The 13,898-nt window shown below is 40.6% G+C and overlaps 1 protein-coding gene across 1 annotated transcript in view; it reads left to right on the forward strand.

The window, feature by feature from the left end:
- The window catches only part of DUOX1 (dual oxidase 1), a 60,354-nt gene that overhangs the window by 41,682 nt on the left and 4,774 nt on the right, over positions 1–13,898 (forward strand). Inside the window, exons 25-31 of the mRNA XM_012546556.3 lie at positions 499–729; positions 2,721–2,820; positions 3,103–3,152; positions 5,263–5,390; positions 9,444–9,597; positions 11,316–11,548; positions 11,772–11,930. Coding sequence (XP_012402010.1) covers positions 499–729; positions 2,721–2,820; positions 3,103–3,152; positions 5,263–5,390; positions 9,444–9,597; positions 11,316–11,548; positions 11,772–11,930 — 1,055 coding nt within the window. The remainder of the gene's footprint in view (positions 1–498; positions 730–2,720; positions 2,821–3,102; positions 3,153–5,262; positions 5,391–9,443; positions 9,598–11,315; positions 11,549–11,771; positions 11,931–13,898) is intronic.

The raw sequence follows: 13,898 nt of genomic DNA on the forward strand, positions 1-13,898 counted from the left end.
GGGGTAAAGTCTTCTGTGAATAGAGCCAGGACTAAACATAACTATCTAGGATGGTGTGGTTTGGAGGATAGCTGGATCTTGGGTATAGAGGGAGAAAGAGTGATTCTGAGGCTGGCCCCTGCCCCCTGAGGAGTTGTTGAGAATGGTGGATCACTGGGATAGGGTACTATGAATGGGGCAACTGGTTATGCCATGCTCTGTGAAGCAAATTATGGAGTGCAACAACTTGCATTGTCCTGGGAAGGAAGCAAACCTCGACATCATCTCATGATGTTGTCCTGGGATAAAGTCCTACCTGTACCACATTAGTTTTACTTTCAGCTTTGAGGTCCTCTCCTCTGATAGTCATGAGGATGGAGTCCCATCTGAGAGACTGTCAAAAGAGGTAGTGTTTGTTGTGAATGACCAAATCTGGAGGTTAAACAGGCCAAATTAGGACTTTTCCTACATCAATTTGACTCTGATGAACCTACCTCCCACTGACTCTTCTCTTCTTAGTCTATGCCTTTGCAGCACACCACATGAGCATCACAGACACCTCGCAGGTGGGCATTATCCTGTCCCGAGGGACAGCAGCCAGCATCTCCTTTATGTTCTCCTACATCCTGCTTACTATGTGCCGCAATCTCATCACCTTCCTACGGGAGACCTTTCTGAACCACTATGTGCCCTTTGATGCTGCCGTGGACTTCCATCGAATCATTGCTGCTACTGCTATTGTGCTTACAGGTAAGTCTCTGGGAGTAGGAGCTCACCTCCTAGTCATCCTCCCCTCCCCACTCATCTCACTTCCAGAAAGTCGGACCTTTCAGGACAGAGAAGGATTGAAGGAGTGCTTCCTGGCTAGTCTGCTGTAAGAGACAGTACTGGAAAGGGAAGCCCCTCCTCCTCTAGCCTGGCTTGGATGAACCTAATTCCACCCTATAGATATCCTCCACCTTCTTCTTTCCTTCTTCTTCTTCATTCTTCACTCTCATAAGATCAAAGCCATACTTGGAAGGGAGCCAAAGGACAATCTAATCTAATCCTCTCATTTTAGAAATGAGGAAACTGTGATCTACAGAAGGGAAATTACTTTCCTACCATCTTACAGGTTGTAAGTGGCAAAACCAGCATTCAAACCCAGTTCTCTGGCTTCAGACCCTGGTCGCTACTTTCTACTCTCTGTTTTCCCCTTCCTTTTTTCCTGTTTGTCATTATTTCCTATCTGGGCTGGGCACAAGCTTTTCTATCCATCTAAATCTTGTGTTTGCTTAGCACAATATCTGACAAATGGTAGGTACTAAATAATTGCTTATTTCTGACTTGACTTGATATGTGGCATAATAGTAGAATGAAGCTTGGATTTGGAATTAGAAAATGTCCCTACCTCTGAGTGACAGCTAGATGGTGCAATGGATAGAGCAGGATTCTGGAGTCAGGAAACCTGAATTCAAATGTGGGCCTGAGATACTTACAATCCCAAATAACCCACCAAAAAAAAAAAAAAAAAAAAAAAAAGCCCAACCAAACCCTAGCTCTGCACTTACTACTTATATAGTGTTGGTCAAATTATTTCCTCATTTGGAAAGTGGAAAAAATTTACTTTGATGGGGGTTTTTCCCAAGAGGAGGAAATTGCTGGCCTCAGAAATATTGAAACAAAAGCTTTAGAGCAATGCAAACAAAGAGGGATGAGATGTAGAGAGGGAAGAATCAATTCTGATTGGAGAGATCAGAGGATCCTTTTTTCAGAGGAGATGACCTTGGAATTGGGCTTTAATGGTGGATAGAAATTCAAGAAAATTTGTGAAGAAAATGAAATCAGAATTTAGTCCTTTCTCTTCCTTTTTTGTGCCTTATTCCTTCACCTACTCTCACTCAAACTCCCTCCCTCAGCTTGCCCAGCGCCAGTGGGGAGAGATAGAGCCTTGCCTTCCTTATAATAAGGCATTAAGCTGGGCATAAATGGATTTAGTGTATTATCCCCCTTCAGGTGGATTTGAGCTTTAAAAGAGTATACCTATAATTGATTGCTTATCATTTCAGGGAGGGGAGAGGGAAAGGAGAAAGGAAAGGATAGAATTTGGAACTCAAAAACTTTTTTTTCTTTTCTTTCTCTCTTTTTTGGTGAGGCATTAGGGTTAAGTGACTTGCCCATAATTACACAGCTCGTAAGGAACAAGTCTCTGAAGCTAGATTTGAACTCAGATCCTACTGACTCTAGGGCTTGTGCTCTATCCACTGTACCACCTTGCTGCCCAACAAGTTCAAAACTTAAAAAGAAAATGTTAAAAAAATTTTTTATTTCAACGTGTAAATTGGAGAAAAAAAATAAAATATTGTTCAAAAAGACTGAAAACAACTAAACAAGAAAATTTATTAATTGAAGCCAAAAGTTCTTTCATTTTCATATTTGCATCTCTAGTGTCTAGCACATTTACAGCATTTAATAAATACTTTAGGAGCCAGGGGTGGGGGAGAGAAGAGTGTTATGAATCCTTTCTTTTTAATTTTTCTAATGGTAGAATTTCAGTTTGTGATCCCTAAGTGAGAGGAAGAAAATTGAGGGACTCTCCTTGGCTCCTTTAATCAGAAACCAGAGGTTTGAGTCCCAAAGACTCTTACTCAAGCCCTCTCTCACTTTGGGCTGTGTTCCTTTCCCCTTGAATTTGAAGAGGGATGGGTTTGGATGTTGCACATCCTCCCAGCTCTCTTCTTAGCTGTTTCTTTCTTCCTCAGTCCTGCATGCCATGGGCCATGTGGTCAACATCTACATGTTTTCCATCAGTCCACTCAGTGTCCTGTCTTGTCTCTTTCCTGGGCTCTTCTGGGATGATGGGTGAGTGCCGCCTCCTGCTTTGGACATAAAAGAGGTAAAGTAAGCTGTCTATTAAGTCATTAGGGTATAGAAAAGCTCAGGGAAGTCTTTTGAACTGGGGGGAGGGATGAAGGTGTTTGTAAAGCAACCTGACTTAGCTCTGATGAATCCTGTTTGCTCATATGTGTTGCTCAGGACTGGAGAGGAGAGGGGCCAGTACAGAGCAAAGAGATAGGGGTCATTGGTGATTGGGAGGATTAGTAAATTCATGCCCCCCCCAATAACCCTTTTTTTGCCTGACAGGTCTGAATTACCTCAGAAATTCTATTGGTGGTTTTTCCAGACAGTCCCAGGTAAGAACTTTTCCTTCTATTCATGACTATCTCCCCCCCCCCTCTCTTTTTGTTGAGTTTTGGGGTTAAATGACTTGCCTAGGATCATACAATTAGTATTAAATGTCTGATGTTGGATTTGAACTTGGGTCCTTCTGATTTCAGGGCTGTTGTTCTATTTACTGCACCATCTAGCTGCCCTTCAGACATGATTATCCCTAATACTATAGGACTGGGCTCTAGATTCTAGTCTCTAGATTCTGAGTTCTATGTTCAACATTTTGGGTCTGTAGATAGACTGCCAAAGCTGGAGTCAGGAGGCCTGAGGTTCAAATCAAATCTCTGGGAAAAGTTTGGGATGTATGACTCTGGAAAAGTCATCTAATCCCATTATAGAGACAGAGAGACAGACAGAGATAGAAAAACACAAAAAGAGACACAGAGAGACAGATATAGAGGAGAGACACAAAGAAACAGAGAGAGATTTGGGCCCCTGCATACCGGGTTCTAAATTCCAGAATCTGGATTCTAAACTCTGGATTGTAAATTAAGGACTTAGGGTTCTGAACTCAAGGCTCTAGACTTTGACTTTCAGTGCATGCTATCTCCCCATTAAACAGTGAGCTCCTTGAAAGGAGAAACTATTTTTTTTTTTTTTTTTGTAATCTTAACACTTAGCACAGTTCTTGGCACATAGTAAGTATTTATTTATAAATGCTTTCTCATTCATTCATTTATTCATTCATTTTCTGTTCTTAAACAATTTTCTTCATACTATAGTGGATGCTTCCTAATTTAATTCAGCAACTATTTCTGAGCATCTACTGTGTGCAAGCTGAAGCCATATGGCATAATAGCAGAGTTGGAATCAAAAATACCTGGATTCCTGCCATATATACTATGATCATATTGGATGAGATAATCACTGGGCAAATCACTTTAAGTTCTCAGTGCCCTCAGGCAACTCTTTAGGACTATAAATTGCAAAAGAGTTCCTGATCAGCATTGGTTGAGTAGGGTTCTTCCCGGGAGCTCTGTATATTTTTGAACTCATAGTTCTGGACCAAATGTGCTGGACACCATATATACAAAAACAAAGACATTTTCATTTCAGTGTTCCAGAATTCATAGGATAAATCTGTATACCTTTCTCCAAATCATCATAATTTTATGTGTTTTAAACTGTCTCTGACTTTGCCTTTCCAACATAAGGACTCATTTTCTCTTTAGTCTATTTCTTATCTCTAGTTCTTCAATCATTTTAAGCACTTTTCCCTTAACCTTTAACATCTCTAGGTTTTTCATGAGTTGTGGTCTCCAGAAAAGCCTGAAGGAATTGAAGTATAGGGACAGGTGGAGCTAATCATGTTATCTTACATTTTGGGGGAATGGCGACCAAATATTGTGATTACTTTTATATAGTAGTTCCCAGTAAGGAAATCCTTTTTACCACTGAATGTAGACTTGTTTCAATTTGTGATCTTAAAGAGAGTTGCCAGGGAACCAAAGAATTTCCCAGTCTGACTTGCCCAGTGTCTCACAGCAAAGTTGTATCAGAGCCCAATTTCAAACCAGGTCTTCCTGTCTCAAAAAATCAACTCCTTAGCTACTTTATTACATCATCTCTTAATATTTTACATTTGAATAGGGTTTTCATTTAGGGTTTATAGTATCTGAACTCTGAGTCCTCACATAAAAGGACCCAACACTTAGGTGTTGGATCTTAGGATCCAATCCAAGCCATCCCAAATAAGAAGATGGGTTGTTTCCGTTGGAAAGTGCTCTAATATCTCTGGTACTTGGAAGTTAGAGTGGCAGATTGAAGAGAGTGATGATAACAAGGATGCTGACTATTCATTAAGGACAGTGATAGCATTGATGACATGGTAGCTGTGACAATAAGAAGGATTAACAGTGACAGGAAAGTGATGTTGACATGGCAACAGAGTCAGACTTGCTGGTATTGAAGACAGTGGGTCTTTGAGTATTATTGAAGATGAGGAAGAGAGAGAGGAACTGAGTTGCTGCTATTGCCCCAAGGCATGGAGTCGGGGAGGGGACTCTGTTTATGCTTTTTCACAAGCTCCTCTTCATGTCCTCTGTTCCTTTCCCTCTTATTCCTGCTCTGTAGGCTTGACAGGAGTTGTCATGCTCATGGTCCTAGCCATCATGTATGTCTTTGCCTCTCACCACTTCCGCCGGCGCAGCTTCCGAGGCTTCTGGCTGACCCATCACCTCTACATTTTGCTCTATATCCTGGTAAGAGACAGCTCACCATCAGTGGCGCTGGGCAGGAATCCTATGGAGTAATAAAGGAGGGGAGGGGAGAGGAGCAGCAATATATTGATCACTTCAGTATTCTCTAGTTTTTCCCTTTGTTTTTGTCCAGACCTGAGTTAATATATTTTAATTTAATTTTTAATTAACAAATATTTATTTTCTCTCCCTCCTACCTCTCTTCTTGATTTAAAAGAAAAACTAAACCCTTACACCAATACATATAGTTAAGCAAAATAAACTCCCACAGTTTATTTTGTGGTTACAAAATATTTGTCCAGTTACAAAAATATTTGTTTTCTTCCACATTCATCATCTCTAACAGAAGTTGTGTAACATTCTTTCTCTTTGGTCTTTGAAATTGTTATTGGTCATTGCAATGAGTAGAATTCTTAAGTCTTTCAGACTGTTTAGCTCCACAGTGTGCTTATTTTATAAATGATTGTCATGGTTCTGCTCACTTCACTTTGTATCACTTCTTATAAGTCTTCTCAGATTTCTTTCTTCATTTCTTATGGCAGAAAAGTATTCCATTGCATTCATTCAGCCATTTCCCAACAGACAGATCTCATTTTTCTTGTGCAGCAAGATAACTATGTGGATATGTATACATATATTGGATTTAACATATGTTTTAACATGTATTGGAATATCTGCCATCTAGGGGAGGGAGCTGAAGGAGGGAGAAATTTGGAACAAGGTTTTGCAAGGGTCATGCATATGTTTTTAATTTCCATATTTTTCAAGAAAAATCGGACTAGAAAATGGGGGAAAAGGGAAAAAAACATGTGAAAGAAAGAAACAAACAAAAATGGTGAAACATTATGCTTTGATCTATATTCAGTCTCCATAATTTTCTCTCTGGAAGGATGGCATTTTCCATTCTACGTTATTGGGATTGCCCTGAATATGCATATGTTTTGTAAATAAAAAGTAATAATGAAAAAGAGTTGCTGTAAGTATTTTTGCATATATAGCAGACCTGCCATCTATCCAGGTTCATATAACCTGCATGTGTCAGGGACAGGATTTGAATGTAGGTTATCCAGACTCATAATCCAGCTTTCTGTTTATTCTAGCTTCTCAGTTTTTTCACATCTCTTTTAAAACAAGACCTATTTGGTAGTCTGATCCCAAAGAGAAAGACTCTTCTAACTAGAATTTTCAGTAATAGTGCTATCCTCCATACCCACATTTCATCATGGATCCATGCATAATTGCCTTCCTCACACCAGTCTTTCCTCATCTTAGGTGGTTGGTTTTGGCTCCCTATGCAAACTACTTAGCATCTGTTTCTCATTGGAATATCCTCCTATTCTGGACTAACATTTTAAAAAATGTGCCAAGGTCTCGTTGTTTCCATTTATGACTTTCAGGGTGTTAGTGACCCCACCCATCTAAGTATTATGAACTTGTAAAGTTAATGAGCTTACTTAGAATTCCATTGCAGAGATTGCCAATGAAAACATCTTATAACTCCACCTATCTCCTCTTGTCCTCCTCAACCTGCCACTTCATCTTTCCTTCCCAGAAACCTTGTCTCCATACCTCTCTTCTCATTCATCCTTCTCTTCATTTTCCATTCTCGTCTCCTCCCCTTCATTTTTCTTTTCTTCCCTTTATTCTTCTCCCTTCCATTCTTTTCTCTATTATCATCATCCCTGCCCTATATTCTCTTCTCCTTCCTTTCCTTCTATTTCCTTCTGTTGTCATCCACTCCCTTCTCCTTTTCCTTATCTTTTATCCTCCCTTTCTTTCTTCTCTTTTCCCATTCTCTTTTCCTGTCTTCCAGGCTCCCCTTATCCTGTCTCCTGTTTTCCATTTTCTTCTTCCTCATTTTCTTCATTTGTTTTTTAATCCTCCATCTTTCTTCATTTATCTTCTTCCCTTTTCCTCCATTCACTTTTCTTCCTCTTCATTCTTCTCTTCTTCTCTGCCTCTTATTTTCCCTTCCTCTCCATTCATTTTCTTTCTTCTTCCCTTCCCTCTTCTTTTCTTAAAAAAAAGAGAAAAGTAGTCTGCCACTTAACTGTGTAGTTTTTGAAACAATTTTAATTGTTTTATTGTTTCTCCAATGTTTTTGGTTTTGAATCTGAGTCCCTCTCTTCTGCTCTTCTCTTAAAAATGCTTCCCTGCAGTATAGCTCTCAATTGGCCTCTCCCCACGGCTTGGTCATTAGCATCAGAAAATTTTGTACTCTATTAGGGTTGTCCTATCTTCAGCTATGAAAGTCAAAATTACATTAGGCATAGTTTCCATGAATATGGAATAAAAGATCCTGTTGTGTTCTGCCCTGGTCAGACCACATATGAAGCATTGTGTTTGGTTCTGGGAACCACATTTTAGGAAGGACATTGCTAAGCTAGAAAACATCCAGATTGAGAAAGAACTCAAGGCTATTCCATTTGAGGGCTAATGGAAAGAACTAGGGAGAAATTAGCTTGGAGCTAAAGTTAAAGAACTTTGGGGGGAAAGAGACTTAAGGAAGGATAGGAGGGTTATTTGCAAGCTGTTTTTTTTTTCTTGGCCCGAGAGGGCAGAATTATGGTAGTTAAGTAGAAATAACAAAAAGGCAGTTTTAGGCTCGAGGCACGGAAATGTCTAAGTCATCTCTTTTGCTTGGTCCAGGGAGTCAAAGGCCAGGGAGGTTCCAGGACCTCTACTAGACAACTGTAGACTCAACTGCTCTGAAATCTTCCTGCTAATCCTTTCCATTCCTCATTGCAGGATAAATAGGACAAGAGATTCTCCCACTAAGCACAGATATAGCTCCTGGATTTGAAGATCTCTTGTTTCAGACATAGTATTCAGTAGCAAAGTCAAGGTGATAATTAAAGTATTTGGGTATAAAGGGAAGATTTGGGGTGGATCAGAAAACCTCATTGTCAGGAAATAGGGAAGACTGGGAGTTAATAGGGCAGTAAATGATTTGGGTGTCATTGTAAAATCCCAAGTTGACAATGAATCTCCAATATAGCCCTGTGGTTTAAAAAAAAGTCAATATGAAATTGGGTGCCTAAATGGGAGTATAAAATCTGATTCTCTTTGAATTCAGTATTGTTGATTGCTTTATGAAAGAAGAAATGGAGAGAGTTCATTAAGCTTTGGAGAGTTTTAAATTAGTTCTCTGAGGAAAGTTAAAAGATCTGGCAATAATTCTGAAGAAAGGAAGGATGGGAGGTAATATATAGGAGGGTCCTTCAATTCAATTTAATAACTGTGTATTGAGTACTTATTCCCATATAACACCTAGCACAGTTCTAGACAGAGGTAATGATTAACAGGGACCAATGCTATAGAAAGCTCAAAGTTGATAAAATTGGAGAAGGGGAAGGTCGTTGGATTTGGCAAACAGAAAAGGTCATTGATAGCCTTTGAGAGACCAGTTTCAATAGAGTGGACAGGGACAGAAACTATCACAAGAAGTTAAAGAGAGAAAGGAATGATGGGAAAATAGAGGTTTATAATAGAGGTGATGAAAGGCAAAAGGAATTAAACAGAATCTCAAGAAGATAATATTAGGACCACTTGTTGGATATTCAAGCAGTTAGTACAAGAAGCTGTAACAGTATGTCAACAAGAAAGTTGTAGAAGGGATTCTATTGAGCTAAATGACTTATAAAGTTTCTTTTATCACTAAAATCTTAGGTTGTTTTATGGGAAATGGTGAAGAGTTATTTTCAGTTTTCTAAAAGGAAAAGGAGCTTGTGGAATTTCCTTCACTGAAGTCATTAAAAATTATCTCACTCATCTCAGATGACTTAGGAAGTCAGGGATTTCTTCTGCATCCTTTTTGTTCACATGATCATTCAGTCTCTGCTAGCTCTTGACCTCAGGGTCCTGTAATCATTAAATTTGATATATTCAGACTCTCTAAGAAATAGGGAAAAGCCCTTAGGATTTGAGGGGGGTGTCTGGGACTTGAGTGTCTGGGGGGTAAATTTTGGTGCTGATAGTCTCTCATTTTGACCTCAGTAATGAATGAGGAGGGATATGCCCATGTTTGTACTTTACTGATTAATTGTGTTTTTTCAGCTCATTATTCACGGCAGTTTTGCCCTCATCCAGCTGCCCCGATTCCATTTATTTTTCCTGGTCCCAGCTCTTATCTATGGTGGAGACAAACTGGTGAGCCTGAGCCGGAAGAAGGTAGAAATCAGCGTGGTGAAGGCTGAGCTCCTGCCCTCAGGTATAGCCTGAAAGGAGTGGGAGTGGGAGGAAAGAATGGTAATTATATCATCAGCATCATGGCATATTAGGCTCAGATCCTAAGGTATCCAGGTCACCTGGACTACCCCACCACTGTCTCTCTTGACTGTTCAGATGTTGAGAATCCTCAGTACCCTAAAATGCAGGCAGGGTAGCATCCTTGTCTAGGATTTCCCCACAAGTCCCAGCTAAGGGCCTTGGGAAGAAACATAGGAGATACTTAGAAAGGAGAGTTACTTTCCAAGATCCCTGGCTCAATGAGCCTTTCCTAAATTGCACTTACTATATCTCCAGTGGCCTAGAGGATCTGAATTGTTTGTTTATTGTGCCAAAGACTCCTTTGGCTAACTAGTGAAGTTTGTGTGCCCTTTCTCAGTATAATATTTGTAAATGCAGAAAATAAAAAGCATAAGATTGCAAAGGAAATCAATTATATTGAAATACAATCATTTTTTTAAAAGTTTTTAAACCAAATTCACAGTCTCCTGATTGAGCTGTTGCAAAAATGAGTGTTCCATGCTCAGTGCCCACTGCTAGACACCTGTTTCTAAGGAACAGGAAATCAAGTACAAACTGAGCTTCTACCCTTCAGATAGGGCTCTGAGTAGACAAAGGTGATACAGTGCAAATAAGTTTCTGCTGCTTTCTTTCTGTGCAACTGTAGCCAAGTCATTCAAATCCCTTGGGCTTCGGTTTCCTCATCTATAATATGAAAGGGTGGAACTAACTCTAGCTCTTGATCTGGGATCCCATATTTTCACACTATCACTTGCTACTACAATTTTGTCTTAATGTGTACCTGGACTCTGAGACAACATGAGCCAAATCATCATGGACACTGATGAACAAGGCAACCCACCACAATGATGATACAAGGTGGGAAAGATCCAGGACCAAAGTCTGAAGATACTATAAATGGACTACTCTTCTTCTTTTCAGCTAGTTTCTCTCCAGTTAATAAGACCAGGTTTTGAAAGCGACCTCGGACATTACTAGTTGGGCAAGACATTTAACTTGTGTGGGACCTCAGTTTTTCTATCTGTTAAAATTGAGGAGGTTGGACTCAAAGGTCCTTTCTCCTTCTAAATCTTTGACTATATAAGCTTCTCATTTTCAACGGGCTCTTTTCTCACTACCACATAGTTCTATTTAAGTTATGTCTCCATACACAAGAATTTATTATGCTCCCAGTATCTGCCAAGCACCTATTATCTAGCCCTCCTAAATACCATGATAGAAATGTGGGGGTCATCAGTAGTCAATCTTTGGGGCATCCTTGGCATGGCAGGAATGCCTCTCTTCTCAGGAGAATCTTTTAGTTGTGACACAAAGTCCTGCCTGTGTCCTCTTTTGCCTCTATAGCCCAGAATACATAAGATTATGATGAGGAGGAGGAAGATAAAAAACAGAGCTAAGGGGAACTCAGTGGGAAATTCTAATCACAGTTCATTCCCTGAACATCATTGGTATCTCTTGGCCACATTCTGGTTTCTGGCATCTGAAGCTGTCTGGTCCAGATGATACTGTTCAGTTCTCCATCTCCATTTCCACCCCCAGGGAGGGAGTAGAACATGGGGAATTGAGGCATGTAATCTGGTCCCAGCAGGTAGAGCAGGATGGGGATTGCAGGTGGAGGCTTCCTGACATCCGTAGGTATAATCTGTCTGGTGTTCCCTTTGCTGTCTCTTTTGTCCCCAGGTGTGACTCACCTTAAATTCCAGCGGCCCCAGGGCTTTGAGTATAAGTCAGGGCAGTGGGTGCGTATAGCCTGTCTGGCCCTGGGGACCACAGAATACCATCCATTCACACTCACCTCTGCTCCCCATGAAGACACGCTAAGTCTTCACATCAGGGCTGTGGGACCCTGGACTACTCGACTCAGAGAGATCTACTCGCCCCAACCAGGCTCCAGCAGCATCAAATACCCTAAGGTACCTCCCATGTACCCTAGAATCTCTTCCTGGAGCCCTGCAAAGTAACTCTGCAAACTTCATCCAGAGTCAGTAACTTCAGAATCCCCCTCAAACACTGTGACCTTAAAGCAGTAAAGGAATTGGTTGTCCCTTACCTATAATCCTCTCAACTCTGACATCAGTACAAGCTTGGATGGTCATACTGCCCTATCTCTTATTTCCCTCTCTTTCCTTATGATAGTTATACTTGGATGGGCCATTTGGAGAGGGTCACCAAGAATGGCACAAGTTTGAGGTATCTGTGCTGGTGGGTGGGGGCATTGGGGTCACCCCCTTTGCCTCCATCCTCAAAGACTTGGTCTTCAAGTCCTCAGTAAGCTGCCAACTGCCCTGTAAAAAGGTAAGAACTTCTCTCCTATGTCCCAGCTCTGAGAGAAAAAAGCTGAAAGTAGCAAATCCCACCTATACAGGGGATAAGCATAAGTTCTGTATCACTTAACATCCCACAGCTATGAGGAAAAACTTCCTGTCTCAATACTCTATTCACTGCACCACCTAGCTGAGTCAGGAAGCATGGTATCTAAAATAAGAAAATAAATGGTTATATTCTACTCTGCCCCAATAGAGTCAATAAGCATTTATTAAGTCACTTCAATATTCTAGGCATTCTATTCAGTGCTAGGGATGCAAAAGAAGGCAAAAACCAGACTCTGCTCTCAAGGCACTCACATTAATAATAGCTAGCATTCATATAGCTCTTTAAGGTTTGAAAAATTCTTGACTTATATTAACCCATTTGATTCTCATAATAACTCTATGAGCAAGTATTATTATTAGTCCCATTTTATAGATGATGATATTGAAGCAGATAGAAGTCACACACAGCTGGGACTGAGGCAGGATTAGCTCTGAGATCTTCCTGAATCTAAAGTTCACTCTTTATCCGAAATGAAATCATGTCACAACAGAATTTGTTGTTCAGTCACATCTGGCTGTTTGTGACTCTGTAGATGAAGATACTGGAATGTTTTCCCATTTCCTTTTCCAGCTCATTTTACAGATAAGGAAACTGAGGCAAAGAGGGTTAGGTGAGTTGCCCAGAGGCACACAGCTACTAAGTGTCTGAGGTCATACTTGAACTTGGGTCCTCCTGGCTTCAGGGCCAGGGCTCTATCCACTGTGCACATAGCTGCCCCTGGGTACCACATTTTAGGAAAAATATAGACAAGTTGTAGAATGGAAAACCCTGACCTCAAGACAATTCTATTGTGAGTTCCACCTTTGCTTACACTTTAAGAAGCTCTGTCCCTAGACTCCAAGCATTTTCATTGGTTATTCCCTCGACATAAAATTCTCTGATTTCTTCCTTGGCTTCCCTGATTTCCTTTGAGTCCTAGTTAATATCCTGCTTTCTACTAGCAACCTTTCCCAATCCTTCCTTAATGCTGGTTGCTTTCCCTCTGTTCAGTTTCTCCAAATTATCTTATTGATACCTTATTTGTACATAGTCACTTACATGTTAGCTCTCCCATTAGACTTGGAGCTGATTGAGAGCAGGGAGTGACTTTTGCCTTCCTTTACATCCTCAGCACTTAGCCTGGCACATAGCAGGCCCCTGATACAGACTAATTTACTATTGACTATTAACATCCAGAAAAGGGCAACCAGAAAAGTGAGAGAACTAAAGAAAATATCCTATGAGGATTAATTGAAAGAACACGGGGTTTTTAATCTGGAGAAGAGATTTCAAGGATAGGATGTTGTTGTTCAGTCATTTGACGTCATTTGGGGTCTTCTTGACAGACATATTGGAGTGGTTTTCCATTTCCTTTTTTACCTCATTTTACAGAGGAGGAAACTAAGGCAAACAGAGTTAAGGGACTTACCCAGGGTCACACAGCTAGTGTCTGAGACTAGGATAGAACTCACGAAGATAAACATTGTATCTATTGCACCACCTGACTGTCCAAGGATATGATGGCTGGAAGGGCTGTCATTAGGATACACTTCTGATATTAGGAATTATAAGAGACTTAAGTGATATAAGGAGAGCAGTCCCAATATGGACAGACTGCTGGAACAACTCCCTTGCTGAATGGACAAGCTGGTCTCCGAGGACTCTTTCAGCACTGAGGTCCTGTGATTTCACCCACAGGGTTGGTAGAAGAGCCCAAACAAGATTTGTCTCTAAGATTTTCTCCAAGCAGGGGTTTGATTGTATGGGAAGGGTGGATCCCCTTATGGAGCAGACACCTGGAGCATTGTCAGGCCCTGGGCATGGGGAGGAGTAACAGAGGTGGGGCTAGGTGAAACTGTCTCTCTTTTTTTTTTTTCTTTTGGAGGGGAGAGAAATTGGTAAAGAGTAGCG

Source organism: Sarcophilus harrisii, chromosome 2 (genome assembly GCF_902635505.1).
Source record: "Sarcophilus harrisii chromosome 2, mSarHar1.11, whole genome shotgun sequence".
Classification (NCBI taxonomy): domain Eukaryota; kingdom Metazoa; phylum Chordata; class Mammalia; order Dasyuromorphia; family Dasyuridae; genus Sarcophilus; species Sarcophilus harrisii.